This window comes from Microtus pennsylvanicus, chromosome 3, assembly GCF_037038515.1.
Source record: "Microtus pennsylvanicus isolate mMicPen1 chromosome 3, mMicPen1.hap1, whole genome shotgun sequence".
NCBI classification, from domain to species: domain Eukaryota; kingdom Metazoa; phylum Chordata; class Mammalia; order Rodentia; family Cricetidae; genus Microtus; species Microtus pennsylvanicus.
Window position 1 is genome coordinate 55,382,722 of NC_134581.1, and position 18,407 is coordinate 55,401,128.

The window sequence follows — 18,407 nt, forward strand, 5'->3', positions numbered from 1 at the left end:
CAGCAACCACATGGTGGCTCACAACCATCTGTAATGAGGTCTGGTGCCCTCTTCTGGCCTGCAGGCATACACGTAGAAAGAATATTGTATACATAATAAATAAATAAATATTTAAAAAAAAAGAAGTTAAGGGTCATACTTGGCCACACAGGGAATCCGAGGCTAGCGTGAGTAACAGAAATTAACTCAAAGCAAAAGCAAAGGGATCTGGAGTCAGCAGTTAAGAACACTGATTGCTCTTCCTGAGGACCTGGGTTCAATTCTCAGCATCATCATGGTGGCCAACAATCTCCTCTGACTCCAGTTCCAGGGGATCTGATGTCTTCTTCAGGCCTCTGTGAGCATAAGGCATGCATGTGGCACATATACATACATGTAATTAAAACACCCATAAAATAAAAATAACTAAATCTCAGCCCAGTGCTGGTGATGGTGGTAGTGGCTTACGACTGTAATCCCAGCACTCGGGAGGCAGAGGCAGGTCATTCTCTCCCAGCGTGGTCTACACAGTGAGTTTCAAGACAGCCAGGACTACACAGAGAAACCCTGTCTCAAAAAACAAACAAAACAAGCCAACAAACAAAACCCCACTAAATCTCTTGACCTCTTAGGGCAGGCAGTTATTCCTTGATGAGGGATTCCCCCTTTGTATGCTACGAATGTTTTATTGTCATTGGTTAATAAAGAAGCCTCTTTCAGCCAATGGCTTAACAGAATATAACCAGGCTTGAGAAGATATAGAGAAATGTTGAAGGGAGGCCGCTTGTTGGTTCCCCAGAAACCATATTATTTAAATCACTGCTTGGCCCATTAGCTCTAGCTTATTTGCTAACTCTTACATCTTAATTTAACCCATCTACATTCATCTGTGCAGCACCACAAGGTCGTCGTCTACCAGCAAAGTTTAGGCCTGTCTGTCTCCAGTGGCTACTCTGTGGCTTCTCTCTGACTCTGCCTCCTTTCTCCCAGCATTCAGTTTAGTCCCCCCCAACTCTGTTCCCCTATAGCTTTGCTATAGGTCCAAATCAGTTCCTTTATTAACCAATGATATTCACAGCATACAGAGGAGAATCTCACATCAGAGAAAGAGAAGGCGGAGTCAGAGAGATGTCATGGAGCCATTGCAGGAGACAGACACCAGACAGCTGACAGAACCTTACCAGTAGGCCACAACCACATGACAATACACAGGTTAACATAAATGGGTTAATTTAAGATGTAAGAGCTATCTAGAAGGGTCTGGAGAGATGGCTCAGTGGTTAAGAGCACTAACTGCTCTTCCAGAGGTCCCAGGTTCAATTCCCAGCACCCATATGGCAGCTCACAACTGTCTGAAGATCCAGTTACAGGGGATCTGACACCTTCACACCAATGCACAGAAAATAAAGTTAAATAAATCATAAAAAATATTTTTAAAAAAGAGCTAGCTAGAAATATGCTTAAGCTATTGGACAAACAGTATTGCAATTATATAGTTTCTATGTGTTTATCTCAGGTCTGGGTGGCTGGGAAATGAACGAGCAGTCTCTACAATTCCTTGCCACTCCTTCTTAGCTCAGCTCTGTTCATTTGTGACTCCCGCTGACCTGCAGGAAAGCTCTCTACCCAGGACCACAGCTACTACACTTGGCTAGGACTCAGCTCAGAGGTCACTCAACTCTCATCAGAAAAGCTTGTAGGAGACAGGAGGTCCTTAGCACTCACTGATAAGCACTAGGGAAACCTGGAATGTCAAACATGTAGGGTTGTCTCTTAAAGGGGGAGATAACCTGTTTTCCTCCTAGAAGGCTGGGAGCCACGGTGGTTAATAGCCTGATGATCTCTGCACTATCTTATCCTACCCAGACCCTTAAGATGTCACACGTAGTCAACCTATAGAAGCCCTCTTTATGGACGATATCACACATACTTTACAAAGAGTTTTGATATAATCATCATCTTAAGCTTTGTTGTACACAAGAGATTGAGTTAATTATCATCAGGATAATTGTGCTGTGCTTAAATATGCCTAAAATAAACCGCCAGTGTCGGTGTTTGAACCAACACCAGCTGCTGAGTCATGTTGAAGTTGTCCTTCCTACTGCACACAGACTGCCACTCTTCTGGCCGCAGTGTTGGCAGAGACCCACACACAGTACACAGCAATTAGTACAGGGACACACAACTGTACAACGCGGAGAAGGTGAGTCTTTAGAGCACGCATTCCTAAATGGGAGGTTTCTGTCAAGCCCCTCCCCTCAAGGCTCCGGGATCTATGTAGAAGAGGAAGCAGAAATATTGTTAAAAACCAGAGGTGATGGAAGACTCCAGGGTAAGAGCATCATACAGACACAACAGAGCTGATGCACGCATGAACTCCGAGACTGTGACAGAACACATAAGGCCTGAACCAGACAAAGCCTTAGCACAGAGAAAGGAAGTGGACACAAAGTTCCGCCTCTAACCAAGACGCTGTTTGCAGATGATACCTGCTGGGAAAGGGAAAATTTCTCCAGTGGAAGGCTGCTAGACAAACCACACATCCCAGGGAAGGCCCCACGCTCAGGAGTAGTTGGCCAGCACAAAATAAACCCCATATTTTTATGCATTTTTCATTTTGTTTGGTTGTTGTATTTTTTTAACCTTACTGGGTTTTTTGTATTGTTTTGTTTTTCAAGGCAGGGTTTCTCTGTGTAACAACTCTATAGATCCACCAGCCTCTGCCTCCTGTGTTGGCATTAAAGGCAAGCATCACCACCACCTTAGCTATTTTCTTTGTTAGCTTGTTTTGACCTTTGTTTTTATTTTGTTTTTTTTAATATTCATTTTTATTTTATGTGCATTGGCGTTTTTGCCTGCATGTATGTCTGCATATATGCTGCTGGACCCCCTAGAACTTGAGTTATACACAGTTGTGAGCTGTCATGTGGGTTCTGGGAATTAAACCCAGGTCCTCCTCAAGAGCAAGCAGTGTTCTTAACTACTGAGCCATCTCTCCAGCACCCCCTCCTTTTCTTTTCTGAAAGAGAAAGAACTGAAGTAGGAAGGTGAGGAGAATTGGTGAGGAGTTAGGGAAAGAAAAGACTAAAATGATTAACATGTATTATATATAAAGAAATTCCGGGGCCAGAGAGATGGCTCAGAGGTTAAGAGCATTGCCTGCTCTTCCAGAGGTCCTGAGTTCAATTCCCAGTAACCACATGGTGGCTCACAACCATCTGTAATGAGGTCTGGTGCCCTCTTCGGGCCTTCAGGCATACATGCAGAAAGGATATTGTATACATAATAAATAAATATTTTAAAAAAGAAATTCAACTTAAATAATTAAATAAATCTCAAAAACATAACAAAGGAACTAGAATTGTATGCGTGTTGGTTGAAGCACAGAACCCTGGAGCCTATAAACTGTGTGTGGTGGTAGTGCTTGGAATCCTAGCACTCAGGATCTAGAGGCAGAAGGATCGGGAAGTTTAAGACCAGCCTTAGTGGGCTGGAGAGATGGCTCAGCCGTTAAAGGCTAGGTTCATAACCAAAAATATAAGACCAGCCTTAGCTTACATAGGTTCCACAGCAAGCTTGACACTAGCCTCAGCTACATGAGACCTGTCTCAAAGAAAGAGTGGGAAGGGGACTGGAGAGATGGCCCAGTGCTTAGGATCATTGCCTGCTCTTCCAAACGTTCTGAGTTCAATTCCCAGTACTACTCTACCTCCCACAGTTGAGATATCTTCCCCAGCACATATCCTCCTGTATCTGTGTCTATACCCGAGCCTTTTGTGCCATTTTTCTCTCCCTACTCTTCAGTCACAGCTTTGAGTGGAGCAGTTAAATACAACAGTAATCTGAGGGTTGGGGATGTCACTCAAGGGTAGAGTACTTGCCTGGCATGTTGAAATGTTGAATAAGGTATCAAGTATTACCCCCCCAAAACAAAGCCAGGTGATGGTGGCCCATGCCTTTAATCCCAGCACTAGGAGGCAGAGGCAGGCAGATCTCTATGAGTTCAAAGACAGCCCGGTCTATAGACCGAGTTCCAAGACAGGCTCTAAAGCTATAGAGAAATCCTATCTCGAACCCCCCCCCACACACACACACAATATCAAGTATTACCACTGGGTGTGATGGCTCACGCCTTTAATCCCAGCACTGGGGAGGCAGAGGTAGGCAGACTGTTGTGAGTTTGAAGCCAGCATGGTCTACACAGCAAGTTCCAGAACAACCAGGGCCCTGTTATAGTATTTACCTAAAGCATTTTTATTAGACCAGACCAAATCTAAACACTATAATTTTCTCCTTACCCAGCACCTGAGTACTTGTGGAAACCCCCAAAATCAATTGATAGGAAAATTAAAATGCTACACATAACCTACAAACAACAAGAATCCCAATACTAGGGCTACACTGATCCATGAGACCACTTGCTGTAAGGATGACACCCAGGCATCGGGGTTTTGTTTTGTTTTGTCTTAAGCTTCTTGGGTGAATTCAATGTCAGACAAGGCTGAGAGCCTAGAAAGAGTGATGTATCCAGGGAATGTCAATATCCCATTTCTAACCTGGAAAAAAAGCAGCAAAGGTCTTTCTCACAAAGCTCCATTAGCCTGTGGCCCAGCAAGGCCATGACAAAGAGAAACAAACAATTATTAACATAGAAGGGGGATTTGTGAAAACCGTTGTCTTAGTTGGGTTTCTACGGCTGTGAAGAGACACCTCCTGTAAAGGAAAACATTTAACAGGGGAGCTGGTTCAGTTCAGAGGTTCAGAAACCCTTCATCATGGTGGGGCAGGCAGACACGGTGCTGGAAACTTAGCAGAGAGTTCTAGGGAACGGCCAGACACCAGGTGTTTCTTGAGCACACAGGAGACCTCAAGCCGCCTCCACACTGACACACTTCCTCCAACAAGAGCATTCTTACTCCAACAAAGCCATATCTCCTAACAGTGCCACTCCCTTTGGGGCCATTTCCTTTCAAACCACCACAGTCATTTTTAAAAGTTGTAAAAGAAGCAGGCATAGTAGTGTTCACTTGTGGTCCCAAGTACTCAGAAGTCTGAGGCAGGAGGATCCCAAATTCTAGACTAGTCTGGACTTAAAAAACAGGAAAAAAAATTGAACATGTGACTTAGTGGACAGAGTATATGCCTAGCAAATACCAGCTCCCAGGGTTTGATCTTCAGCAGCACATTAAAGGGATGGTGCAGTGGGGACAGGTGCTCGTGGATAAGATTAGAGGGATGGTAGAGGGGGGACGGGTGTGTAGACGGCTCGTGGATACGATTAAAGGGATGGTAGAGCGGGAACGGGTGCGTAGACGGCTCATGGATAAGGTGCTTGCTATGCAAACATAAGGACAGAGTTTGAATCCCTAAAACCTATGCCCAAAGCTGGGAGGTGAGGCCAGCTGTAATCCCAGCACTCAGGATAGCTAAACTAGCTGGAATCGGCAAGCTTCAGGTTCTGGGAGAAACCCTGCCTCAATAAGTGTACAGTGATGGAGAAGACAACCAATATAAGCTTCAGGATTCCACACCAGTGGGCACACACACGAGTCCACACACGCGCAAACATATGCAAATTAAATAAACAAAACACCTCTGGGTAGGACTGACTGCTGCAATTGGGGCCCAAAACAAGGAAAGCTTTCATTTGCGTCTACAGGAGACTCCTGGGCACAGGGCAGAAATGGTATTAGGAGGACTCGAGGCACTGAAACCTTATACAAGTTTTCTTTCTTTTTTTTTAATTAATTAATTTTGGGGGGTGGAGTCTAACTGGCTGTCCTGGAACTCACGATATAAACCAGGCTGTCCTCAAAACTCACAGAGGCCAGCCTGCTCTGCCTCCAGCAGTGTGCGCGTGTGTGCGTGTGTGTATGTATGTGCCTCAGTGACTGTGGAAGCCAGAGGACAACTTGCAGGAGCAGTTCTCTCCTTCCACTGTGAGTTCTAGGGACCAAACACAAGGAATCAGGACTGTGCCGGAAGCACTTTTACCCACACCAGCTCCGTTTTGCCATTCTTTTTTTCAGTGCCGGTTTCTCTGTAGCTTTGGAGTCTATTGTGGAACTTACGCTGCTGTAGACCAGGCTGGCCTTGAGCTCACAGAGATCCACCTGCCTCTGCCTCCCAAGTGCTGGGATTAAAGGCACCCAGCCATTCTGCCATTCTAACAAGCCCCAAAGTGATGGTGATTGGGGTACAGATTTCAGATCCAAACACCCTGAGCACAGAAAGCCTACAGTCAACTCAGAGGAGCCGTCACCAGCCACCCCCCACCCCCATAAAGGGCTGGTGGTCTAACCGAAAACCAGGACATAGTATTTTCTAAAGGAAAGAAACAAACAAAAGCTTAACAGTTGTCACATCCAGTAACAATCTGGGGACAAAAGGCAAATGGCCAGGACATCCCGAGAGTGCTGTATATCCTCTGGCCTCATAAGGGCTTATGAAACCCTGCTGCCAAGGAAGGTGGAAGACTCTCCGCCTGTGCAATCAGCACGTACTCGATTAGATTCCTCAAGTCTGGGTAAGTACTCCCCAGGCCAGGCCCAGACAACACAAAGAATTCTCTTTGTAAAAAATCAAAGAACTAGCCGGGCATGGTGGCTCACGCCTGTAATCCCGGCACTTGGGAAGCAGGGGCAGGTGGATCTCTATGAGTTTGAGGACAGCCTAGTCTACAAAATTAGTTCCAGGACAACCAAAGCTACACAGAGAAGCCCTGTCTTGAAAAACCAAAATAAAACAAAAGAAAAGAAAAATCAAAGAACTGACTTAGCAATAGAAATGTTCTCAAAATAAGGCAGCTCAGAGATAACTGCAGTATGGGCTTTGGGTACGGTGGCAGGGCAAGACCAGACCCTGCCTAACGCCAGGGACTTGGTTCAAAGGGTTCTCTAGCAGGCAAGTCAATAAAACAATTCAGACCAGAGCACTAATGGTCCAAAGGTGTGGAGGGAAGTAATTGTAAAAGGCCCAAAGTGGCAAACACTCTATTACTTCCAAAGCTTTCAGCAAGAAAAAGAGGGCATTTAAAAAAAAAAAAAAACAGCTTCCTAAGTTACCTTCTTCAGATAACCACAAAATGATCCAGAAGGCCAAATTCAGAATGGGCTTGCTTTTCTTTGAAAATTAGCCTTTGAAGTCACTTTACCTATAAACAGCTGTTGTCAAACTTAAGCAAGCATGTTTTGGGGCTGGAGAGATGGCTCAGAGGTTAAGAGCATTGCCTGCTCTTCCAAAGGTCCTGAGTTCAATTCCCAGCAACCACATGGTGGCTCACAACCATCTGTAATGGGGTCTGGTGCCCTCTTCTGGCCTGCAGGCATACACACAAACAGAATATTGTATACATAATAAATAAATATTTTATAAAAAAAAAAAAGCATGTTTTGTGCCCCAGTTCCTTACATCACCAACTCAAAAAAAAGAAAAGTGAATACCAGAACTTTGCAGACTTCCCACTTCCGGTGCCCTAACTGGCCCAGATATTGCAGTCAAGAGTCGGCATCTCAGCACATGGGGAGGACTGTCCTGCAAGGCTAGGTACAGCCAGAAGGCTCGGCCACTGTTTGCTGCTTGACCTCCAAGGAATAAAGGCAGAGGGAACACAGTACACATGACGTCTTCAGAGATGGTGCTAGACACTAAATGTCCACTCTGAATTCCCTTTCATCGAATAACAAGGTTCATTACATGAGCTGACTTCCCCAAACTGAAAAGGTTATGCATTCCTGGCAGGGCCTCAACCTGGTGATGATGAATTACCTTTTATTATACATATTATACATTGAGTTGGGGTCCTAATACTTTGTAGAGGATTTATTTTTATTTAAAGAAGAAAAAATTAATGTATATGGGTGTTTTGCCTGGATGTACATCTGTGTGCCTTGTGCATTCCTGGTGCTGGCAGAGTCCTGAGTCCCCTGGACCTGGAGTTAGATAATTGTAAACCACCATGTGGGTCCTGGGAATCAAACCCGAGTCCTCTGGAAGAGCAGCCAGTGCTCTTAACCTCTGAGCCATCTCCCCAGTCCCAGATTTTTGCATTTATACTCAGGAATGGCATTGCCCAATAATTTTCTTTTCTTTATATTACTTTTATCAGCTTTAATACCAAGGATATACCAGCCTTTTTTTTTCTTTTCTACGTTCTTGTTTTGAGATAGTCTTATGTAGTCCAGACTGTACAGAAACTAAACACAAGGCTGACCTTGAACTATTATTGAACCTCTTGCTTCCACCTCCCAGTTGCTGGGGTTACAGATGTTTGTCTGCCACCACATCTAACTACATATCAATATTTTTGGAAGAATTTCTATGAGACTGTAATTATTTGTTACACCTATATTTTGAAATAGCACTCATCAATGAAGCAGCTAGGCTCAAAAGTTTGTTTCTTTTTGTAGCCCAGGCTAGCTTCAAATTTGTGTTTCTCCTACCTCCTTCTTCTGGGTATACACACCACGACCAGAGACTTTCTATTTTCTTTACTGAATCAACTTTGGCAACTTATATCTTCCTAGGTAGTGCCAAATATTTGGACTACAAGGATAGCTGACATCTGGAATACTAACCCTATCTCTTCGAGAAATTATATGCCTTATAGGACAGGAGTTGAAGCCTGTAATTTCCGCACTCAGAATTATTAATTATCAGAAAGTCACAACACATCTGTGCCCTGTGTGGGGCTGTTTCTATAAGAACTGTTCCTATGTAACTTCATCTGAAGAGCAAAGTCTAGCTAGTTGCAAAGGGAGGGACAACTTCCCAGCTAGGCAGAACGGCTGGATCAGACAGACGCCCCTTTGGAGCCACACTTGAGCATTTTTGTGGATGACTATGCAGCTATTCCTCGCATCACTCCCGGGAGTCTGTCACCGACACGAGGAAGCAGCCACCAACTGACTTGGCAGTGTGTCTACACGAGGGTGTTGAGGAGTGTTCTTGCTGATGGAAACCTTCCCCAAGGCCAGGCTGGCAATGGGAAGTCCAAGGAATTGGTATGTTTTCTAACACAGGTGGCGCTGCCTCTGCCTGCCGTTCCACGGGGCCACTTGGCCCAGGATGTGGAGAGCAACTCTCGATCAGGGCGCACTCACCAGGGCCTCGAAGTCCTTAGAGTCGTGGCGGGCGTAGGAGGCGGGGAAGGGCCGCAGCACCGAGTCCCGCTTGTAGCTCTGCAGCGCCGAGGCGAAGAGGCTGCAGCGGAGGTCCGCGGCCAGCACGTCGCGGCTCGCCGCTTCCCTGGCTGCCGCCCTGCTAGAGAGCTGCATCCCGGGCTCGTGGCGGCGCGTGGCCGGAGGAGGCAACGCGGGGCAGCCCGGAGCCTGCGCCCGGGCGACCGCGGACCGTCAGCAGCCGGGTTTCCCAGTCCGGGGGTGGAGCTAGGCAAAGAGGTGACAAGATGACAGTGGTGAGAACGCGCTGACGAGCGTCCTCTGCAGGACACTGGGCTCGATCACTCAGTGCGAGGAACACGAGGTCTGGAGAGCCACCTCTCGGACCCCGCCAGCCCCGGAGCCCCAGGCCTGGAGGTGCCGCTATGGCACCCGGCGGGGGCAGAACCCCCGGACCCGGGGCAGCCCGGGCCTGGCCGCCCCACAGCCTGCAGCCACGGCCTACCTCCCCCCCCCCCCCCCGCCGCTCTCACGCCGCTCCGCCCACCCGGCCCAGGCCCGCCCCTCTCCGCGCCCTGACTTGCCGCGCTCACCCAGCGCCAGCCCGCGGGTTCCCGAAGATCCCAGCTGGTCAGTGTGCGGGACAAAGGTGCCCATGCCGCTGCCAATCACCCTTGCAGCAGCGCCAGATGGAAACCGTTCCGGGACCCGCCCTGGGGACTTGCCTTTGTCCTGGCTCTGCGGGTTGTGCCTGCTTCTCTCACCTTGGGAATTGCCACCTGTTGAATAAATCGGTTCCCTCCGGAGCTGGCGCGCTGCACCGAAGGAGCCACTTGACACCCAGGGAAACTGAGGCCCGGAGTGATGCAATACTTTCTCAAGACACGGTAGCCAACGCAGAGTCCTTCCTCTCTACATTACAGCCTCCGGAATTCTCTCAATTGCTCAAATGTATGACCTCAGATCTCCCAAGATCCTCCTGCGTCGAAGGCCTCGAACAGGAAGCCTGGAAAACAAGCACAGGAGGGCAGAGGGAGCAGTGACCTATCCCCGAGGAAGGGAAAAGACTGGACTCCCAAATGACTCAGCGGCTGGTCAGGAAAAAGCATTTGCTGCCAGTCCTGACGATCTCAGTTCAATCCCCGGATCCCACCTCGTAGAAGGCGAGAACTGTCTGCAGCAATTTCAGCATTTTGTCTGGGGCTTCTATATGCAGCCCAAGGCTCAAGTATGCCCACGCTCAAACATATACACAAAATAAGAAAATATAAGCCGGGTGTTGGTGGCGCACGCCTTTAACCCAGCACTTGGGAGGCAGAGACAGGTGTGTCTCTCTAAATTCGAGGACAGTCTGGTCCACAGAGCAAGTTCCAGGACAGACTCCAAAGCTACAGAAAAACCCTGTCTCAAAAAAAAAAAAGAAAGAAAGAAAAGAAAAGAAAAAAAAACAAAAAAGAAAAAAAGAAAAGAACAAACAGGCTCCCACCACTTCTCCCTACTCAAGGCTTTATTAGGAAAACAAAACTGTTTGTCCTCCTGATCACGTAGAAATAAAAGCACGAGCCTATGCTAATTATTAAACAAACAAACAAACAAAAAATCCCCTTTAAAGACCGTACAGACGCCGAGTGTAGCAGCACACACAGTGTGGGGCAGAGGCAAGAGGATCACTGTGAATTCCAGGCCAGGACTACAAAAAGAGACCTTGTCTCAAAATAAATAAGTAATAAATAATAATTTAAAAATAAAAACGTCACAAACAGCACTGGAGAGATGGCTCAATGGAAAAGAACACTTGCTCCTCAAATGCCCAGCACAACATTAAAAGCAGAGTGTGGCCATGGCTGTGGACAGAAGGAATTCTGGGGCTTGCTAGTGCGGGACTAGCTCCAGGTTCAGTGAAGCCCTATCTCAAAAGACTAGGGTGGAAAGTGATGGACCTGGTCACTTCCTCCTCTGGCCTCCCCTTCCATGAGTGCAAAAGCTCACACATCATGGGGGCAGGGAGGGGCTAGGAAGATGACTTAGTGGGTAAGGTACTTGCTGCCAAGCCGGATGACTTGAGTATAATCCTTCTTACCCACGCGGTGGAGAGAGACTCAAACATATTTGCGAACATTAAAAATAAAAAACCTCAACCAAACATATTAATAAAATAATAAATAAACCTACACATATAGCACTGGGCTCTCTTAGAAATAAACCCCTTCCTCGGGCATTCATCAGACTTTGGGAGAGGAAGAAGTCGGGACTACATCCACAGACCCCACAGAGCTTCCCCAGACAGGCAATGGGTGCAGGCTACCCCCAGCAGGCAATGGGTGCAGGCTATGCCTAGCAGCCCTCCTGATAACAGCTGTTGTAAAACCTGAACTGATCTAGAATCACCAAAATGTCTGAGAGCTTTATGGCCTCAAATAAAACCCCCAAATCCTCCAAAGTCCTGGGATCCCATGGAGCACCAGGAACGCTAAGGTAACCGGTGCACATCTGGAGTACAATGGATGAACCTCACCCTGGGAAACCTTCTGACCATATCTCCGGTCAGGTAAGTATAATAAATGTAATTTTTAAAAATACTAATGAGGGCCGGGCGGTGGTGACGCACGCCTTTAATCCCAGCACTCAGGAGGCAGAGGCAGGCGGATCTCTGTGAGTTCGTGACCAGCCTGGTCTACAAGAGCTAATTCCAGGACAGGCTCCAAAACCACAGAGAAACCCTGTCTCGAAAAACCAAAAATATATATATATATATATATATATATATACTAATGAGGGGCTGGAGAGATGGCTCAGTGGTTAAGAGTTTTGCCTGCTCTTCTAAAGGTCCTGAGTTCAATTCCCAGCAACCACATGTGCTCAAACCATCTGTAATGAGATCTGGTGCCCTCTTCTGGCCTGCAGGGATACATGCAGGTAGAACACTGAATACATAATAAATAAATAAATCTTTAAAAAAAATAAAAATACTAATGAAGGGCCAGAGAGAAGGCTCAACAATACAAATAGCTTCCGGCTCTTCCAGAGGACCTGAATGCAGTTCCCAGTACCCGCATCAAGAGGCTTACATCAGCCATGCACTCTGCTTCCACGGAATCCAACACTTTGGCCCTCCATGGGCATGCCGCTCACATGTGGAGTACACATGTTAACTATGTGGAGACACACACAGTTAACAATAAAGGAACTGGAAAGATGACTCAGCGGTTAAGATCACTGGCTGTGCACCCAGAGGACCCGGGTTTGGCTTTGAGCACCCACACGACAGCTCACAGCCTCTGTAACTGCCATCCCAGGTGAGCCAATGCTGTCTATCTTCTTCCTCATCAGGCACCAGACATGCATGTGGCACACAAACATACATTCAGGCAAAACACCCATATGCATAAACAATTTTTAAAAATAATCTCTATAATTCTCTTAAAAATAAAAAGTACTGCCAGTGGTGGTTGTGACACACACCTTTAATCCCAGCCCTCGGGAGGCAGAGGCAGGCGGATCTCTTTGTGTTCGAGGCCAACCTGGTCTACAGAGTGAGTTCCAGGACAGCCATAGCTACACAGAGAAACCCTGTCTTGGAAAACAAAAACAAGCAAAACAAAAATTTAATTGATTTAATTAAATAAAAAATGCTAATGAAACAGAGAGAACAAGAACAAGTATATGATTGCAGTTTTGCATTATTACTCTTAATGTTTCTGGTTCCCGTCCATGTTTGTGAACTTGAGTTACCACCTGGAGACATTTCTGAGCCCCGCACAGAATCACCCCACACCATGCCTTTGCGCTCAGGCTGCCGACCACATTTATACACTTCAGAGCTCAACGATGCTTTGTTTATTCGTGCTGGGGTTGAACCAGGGGCTCCTGCATGTCAAGTCCACTTCGAAGAAACACCCAGTACACTTAGGGCTGCTGGACAGTGTATTTCAGCTGCGGGCTGTTGGAAAGGCTTACTGAGCTGTAGCTCCGGTGGCCGGGCTGTAAATATGTCATCCAACCTCTCCTCTCCGTTGTTTCTGCCGAAAAGTCAGCAGTAAATTTCATTTGGGTTGCCTTGCGACAAGATTGTTTTTCTCGTGTTGCTTTCAGGATTTCCACCCTAGTGCTGGAGAGATGGCTTGGGTGGTCACAAGGACGGACTGCTCTTGCAAAGATCCAGGTCAGTTTCTAGCACACAGTAGCTCACAACTATTTGTTACTTTAGTTCCAAGGGATCTGATGCCTTCTGGCCTCCAAAGGCTCCCACGCACATGCGGTGCACATAAATCCTGTCCCTGTCCTATGTCTGTCTCTATCTCTGTGTCTCTATGTGTCTCTCTCTGTTTCTCACGCACGCACAAATGATGATGTTGATGATGAAATAAATCTTGAAAATATATTCCCTTGCTGGGCATGGTGGTGCACACCTTTAATCCCAGCACTTGGGAGTCAGAGGCAGGTGGGTCTATGTGAGTTCAAGGCCAGCCTGGTCTAGGGAACAAATTCCAGGACAGTCAGGGCTACCAAGAGAAATTCTGTCAAAAAAAAAAATAGGGTTGGAGACATGGCTCAGCAATTAAGAGCACTGGCTGCTCTTCCAGAGGACCCAGGTTCAATTCCCAGCACCCAGATGGCAACTCACAACTGTCTGTAACTCCATTTCCCAGTAAATCAAGCACCGTCAAACTGACACACATGGGGGCAACACGCCAATGCACATAAAAGTAAACAATAATCTTTTCAAAAATAAATGAAGGCCGGGCGGTGGTGGCGCACTCCTGTAATCCCAGCACTTGGGAGGCAGAGACAGGCGGATCTCTGTGATTCGAGGCCAGCCTGGTCTACTAAGGGAGTTCCAGGACAGGAACCAAAGCTACAGAGAAACCCTGTCTCGAAAAAACCAAAAATAAATAAATAAATAAATAAAACCAATTGGGCATAGTGGTACATGCCTTTAATCCCAGCACTTGGGAGGCAGAGGCAGGAATTCTCTCTGAATATGAGCCCAGTCTGGTCTACAGAGTGAGTTCTAGGACAGCCAAAGATACAGAAAAACCTTGGCTCAAAAAAAAAAAAAACAATAATATTAATAATAAAGAAAGAAAGAAAAAAACAAAAAAAATTAAATTAAAAATTTATTCCCTCCTGGTCTTTGACTCTCAGTATTTTTGCCAAGATGATTTCTCTGTATTTATTCTACTTGAAGTTAATTGGGCCTTCTGGAAGTCTAGCAGATTTTTTTGTTTTTGTTTTTGCTTTGTTGTTTTATTATTTGTTTGTGGGTTTTGGGGATTTGTGTTTGTAGACATGTGCGTGTGTGTGAGTGTGCATGTGTGCTGAGATTAAAGGCATACACCACCATGCCTGGTAACAACAAGTTTATTTATTTATTTTTAATTTAACTTTTTAAATTTTTGTTTTTGATTTTGGGTACAGGGTTTCTCTGTATAACAACCCTGACTGTCCTGGAACTTGCTCTGTAGACCAGGCTGGCCTCGAACTCACAGAGATCTGCCTGTCTCTGTTTCCTAAGTGCTGGAATTAAAGGCGTGCGCCACCACACCCAGCATCAAGTTTATGAAATTTTCAGTTATTTTCTTTTTGGTATTACTCTGTAACCCTGGCTGGCCTGGAACTGTGTGGCCCTTGCTGACCTTGAACAAAACCATTTCTCTTTCTCGTGACGCGACGTTGTCCTCTGACAGGTCTTCTCTTCCTTTGACTCCTTGTTTATAACAGTGACTTCGAAGGCTGTGTCTGTCGGTCCTGACCTCTGCCCGCTTGCGCAGGCAGGCTCTGCAGCCTGCCTTTGTTTGCTCTTCGCTGTATGAGTCATGTTTTCCTGTTTCTTTTCCTGCCTTGTAATGTCTGTTGTTTGGAGAAAAGACATTTCAGAGATTACACTGTAGCATGTTCTCCTGGTTCTGGGGTGTGTAATTATTGTCTGCTTGTTTATTTATTCAGGTATGTCAGTGGAGGGAAGCAAATCCATTTCACCCCTTTCATGCCTCTCAAGTTGAGACTCATGCCACAGAGCAGAGGGTGTGCTCACAGTGACTGCAGGGTTGCTCACAGTGACTATAGGGGTGTGCTCACAGTGACTATAGGGGTGTGTTCACAGTGTCTATAGGGGGTGTGCTCACAGTGACTATAGGGGTGTGCTCACAGTGTCTATAGGGGTGTGCTCACAGTGACTATAGGGGTGTGTTCACAGTGACTATAGGGGTGTGCTCACAGTGACTATAGGGGTGTGCTCACAGTGACTATAGGGGTGTGTTCACAGTGTCTATAGGGGGTGTGCTCACAGTGACTATAGGGGTGTGCTCACAGTGTCTATAGGGGGTGTGCTCACAGTGACTATAGGGGTGTGCTCACAGTGACTATAGGGGTGTGCTCACAGTGACTATAGGGGGTGTGCTCACAGTGACTATAGGGGTGTGCTCACAGTGACTATAGGGGTGTGCTCACAGTGACTATAGGGGTGTGCTCACAGTGACTGCAGGGTTGCTCACAGTGACTTTAGCATAACAATGAGGGTTTTTGTAGGATTGTTTGTTTGTTTGAGTTTTGGCTTGTTGTTTTTTAAGACAAGTTCTAACTACATAGCCCTCACTGTGCTAGATCTTAACCATGTAGACCAGGGTAGCCTCAAACTCATAGGGATCCTCCTGCCTCTACTTCCCGAGTAATGGGATTAAAGACATATGCCACCACCACACTTGGCTTGTTTTTTGTTACATGGTTTTGGTTTTATGAGCCAGGGTCTCATTCTGCGTAGGCTGTCCTGGAACTCTATGTTCAGCCAAGGCTGGCCTCATATGTGCAGCAATCCTCCCGCCTCAGCCTCACAAGTGCTGGGGCAGTATTTTTTGCAGACCTTTTATGTGTCTGTCTCTGACCACATCCAGCTGTTAAAGTTCACTCAGGAGTTGTTTTGGGCTCCTTGGAAGGGATCGCTCCCTGAGTCAGTGTTCATACGCTGTGCCTGTGTTTACCTTCCTGGAAATCTGCCCAGCCTACAGATGAGCCTATAAATCCAGTGAGACAGTCAGTCTCCCAATTGCTCTTCTCCACAATGCTCCGGACTGCTCCAGTTTATTTCTCTATTTATTATATGATTATGATTATTGTTCTTTTTATTATCATTGTTATTTGCCTTGCTAGGGATTAAATCCAAAGCCTCTCCCATACTGGGAGGGTGCCTTATCATTGAGCCATACTACATCCCAACTGTTTCCCAGAGGCTTCACGATGCTCTGTTACAAATGAAGTCCGTTCCTTTGGGAAACCATCAGTCTTCTCCCTGGCCCAGGACTTTGGAGATAGTGTGGGGAGAGTGAGCAGCTTCTTTCCGAGTGGCACTCTTGCTCTGTAAGAAATGAGCCAGTAGGTGAGCTGGGGAGAGTTCTCAGTGGTTACAGTACTTGATGTGCAATCATGGAGATGAGAGCTCAGATCCCAGAGATCAAATAACAAGCTAAAAATCCCCTCAAATATCTGTAACTCCAGTCCAGAGGGATCTGGTGCTCTCACAGACACAAATAAAAACATGTCTTTTTAAAGAGTGCCCATTTATGCATTCATGTGCATGTGCACACGCACACACGCACACACACACACACACACACACAATTTAAAATGAAGTGTAAAATACTTTTAAAATGCTCTACTGAGAGGAGGGAGCAGCAGCCTACCCTTGGCTTGCTACAACTCAAAGTTAGTCCAGGGAGACCTGGAACTGAAAGCAATCCTACTGCCTCAGTCTCCCAAATGCTGAGATTACAGATGTGAGCCACCATGCCCAATGTTTACTACGTTCCTTAATAAATGTTGTATGTAAGGCTGGAGAGATGGCTCAGCGATTAAGAGCACTGGCTGCCCTTCCAGAGGTCCTGAATTCAATTGCCAGCAACCACATGGTGGCTCACCACCACCTAGAATCGGATCTGATGGCAAACAGAGCACTCATACATAAAAAATATAAATAAATAAAAAGTTTTTAAAATTGTACGTCTTGGGGCTGGAGAGATGGCTCAGAGGTTAAGAGCACTGACTGCTCTTCCGAATTCCTGAGTTCAATTTCCAGAAACCACATGGTGGCTCACAACCATCTGTAATGAAATCTGGTGCCCTCTCTGGCATGCAGGTGTACAGGCAGTAGGAACATTGTAAACACAATATAGAAATCTTTAAAAAAAAAATGTATTTCTTGGGCTGGAGAGATGGCTCAGCGGTTAAGAGCATTGCCTGCTCTTCCAAAGGTCCTGACTTCAATTTCCAGCAACCACATGGTGGCTCACAGCCATCTGTAATGAGGTCTGGTGCCCTCTTCTGGCCTGCAGGCATACACACAGACAGAATATTGTATACATAATAAATAAGTAAATATTTTTAAAAAAAGGCAAAAACTCAAGAAACAGAAGAAAGCCAGTGAAAATATAAGGGATTAAATAAAAATAATAGCAGAAAATAGAGTACAGACATGAAGCATGGTTTAAAAGAATATAGAAGCGTGGCTGGAGGGATGGCTCAGCATCAAGAGCACTGGCTGCTCTTCCAGAAGACCTGAGTTCAGTTCCCAGCACCCACGTCAGGTGGCTCACAACTGCTTGAAACTCCAGTTTCAGGGAATCTGACGGGGCCTTTGTGGGCTTGAGAATGCATAGCAGACACATATGTACAAATATATATAAATAAAAGATAAAAATAAATCTTAAAAAAAATAAATAAAAGCCGGGCGGTGGTGGCGCACAACTTTAATCCCAACACTCAAGAGGCAGAGGCAGGTGGATCTCTGTGAGTTTGAGCCCAGCCTGGTTTATAGAGCTAGAGCTAGTTCTAGGACAGGCTCCAAAGCTACAGAGAAACGCTGTCTCAAATAAATAAATAAATAAATAAATAAATAATCCTCTGGAGGTTAAGATGGGCAGATCTCTGTGACAAAGTCAGTTTGGGCTACATAGTGAGTTCTTTTTTTTTAATTTATTTATTTATTATGTATACAATGTTCTGTCTGCATGTATGCCTGCCCACCAGAAGAGGGCACCAGATCTCATAGATGACTGTGAGCCACCATGTGGTTGCAGGGAATTGAACTCAGGACCTCTGGAAGACCAGCCAGTGCTCTTAACCTCTGAGCCATCTCTCCGGCCCCTCTACATAGTGAGTTCTAAGGATAGCCAGGGCTTAGCTCAAAAAAATTAGCAAAGCCGACAATAACACAAACAAGCAAAATTCCAAAGAGGAAGAGGAAGAGAGCATACAAAGACAATCAAGATGGCTCAGACGGTAATCATTCTTGCCATGAGAGCCCTGATCGCCTGGGTT

General features: G+C 46.1%; 1 protein-coding gene across 1 annotated transcript in view; it reads right to left on the bottom strand.

The window, feature by feature from the left end:
- Positions 1 to 10,137, bottom strand: part of Parp16 (poly(ADP-ribose) polymerase family member 16) — a 29,211-nt gene extending 19,074 nt beyond the window's left edge. The window contains exons 1-2 of the mRNA XM_075965467.1: positions 9,863 to 10,137; positions 9,081 to 9,365 (exon numbers count right to left, since the gene is read on the bottom strand). Coding sequence (XP_075821582.1) covers positions 9,081 to 9,254 — 174 coding nt within the window. The 5' untranslated portion in view covers positions 9,255 to 9,365; positions 9,863 to 10,137. The remainder of the gene's footprint in view (positions 1 to 9,080; positions 9,366 to 9,862) is intronic.
- Between the last annotated feature and the right edge of the window lie 8,270 nt (positions 10,138 to 18,407).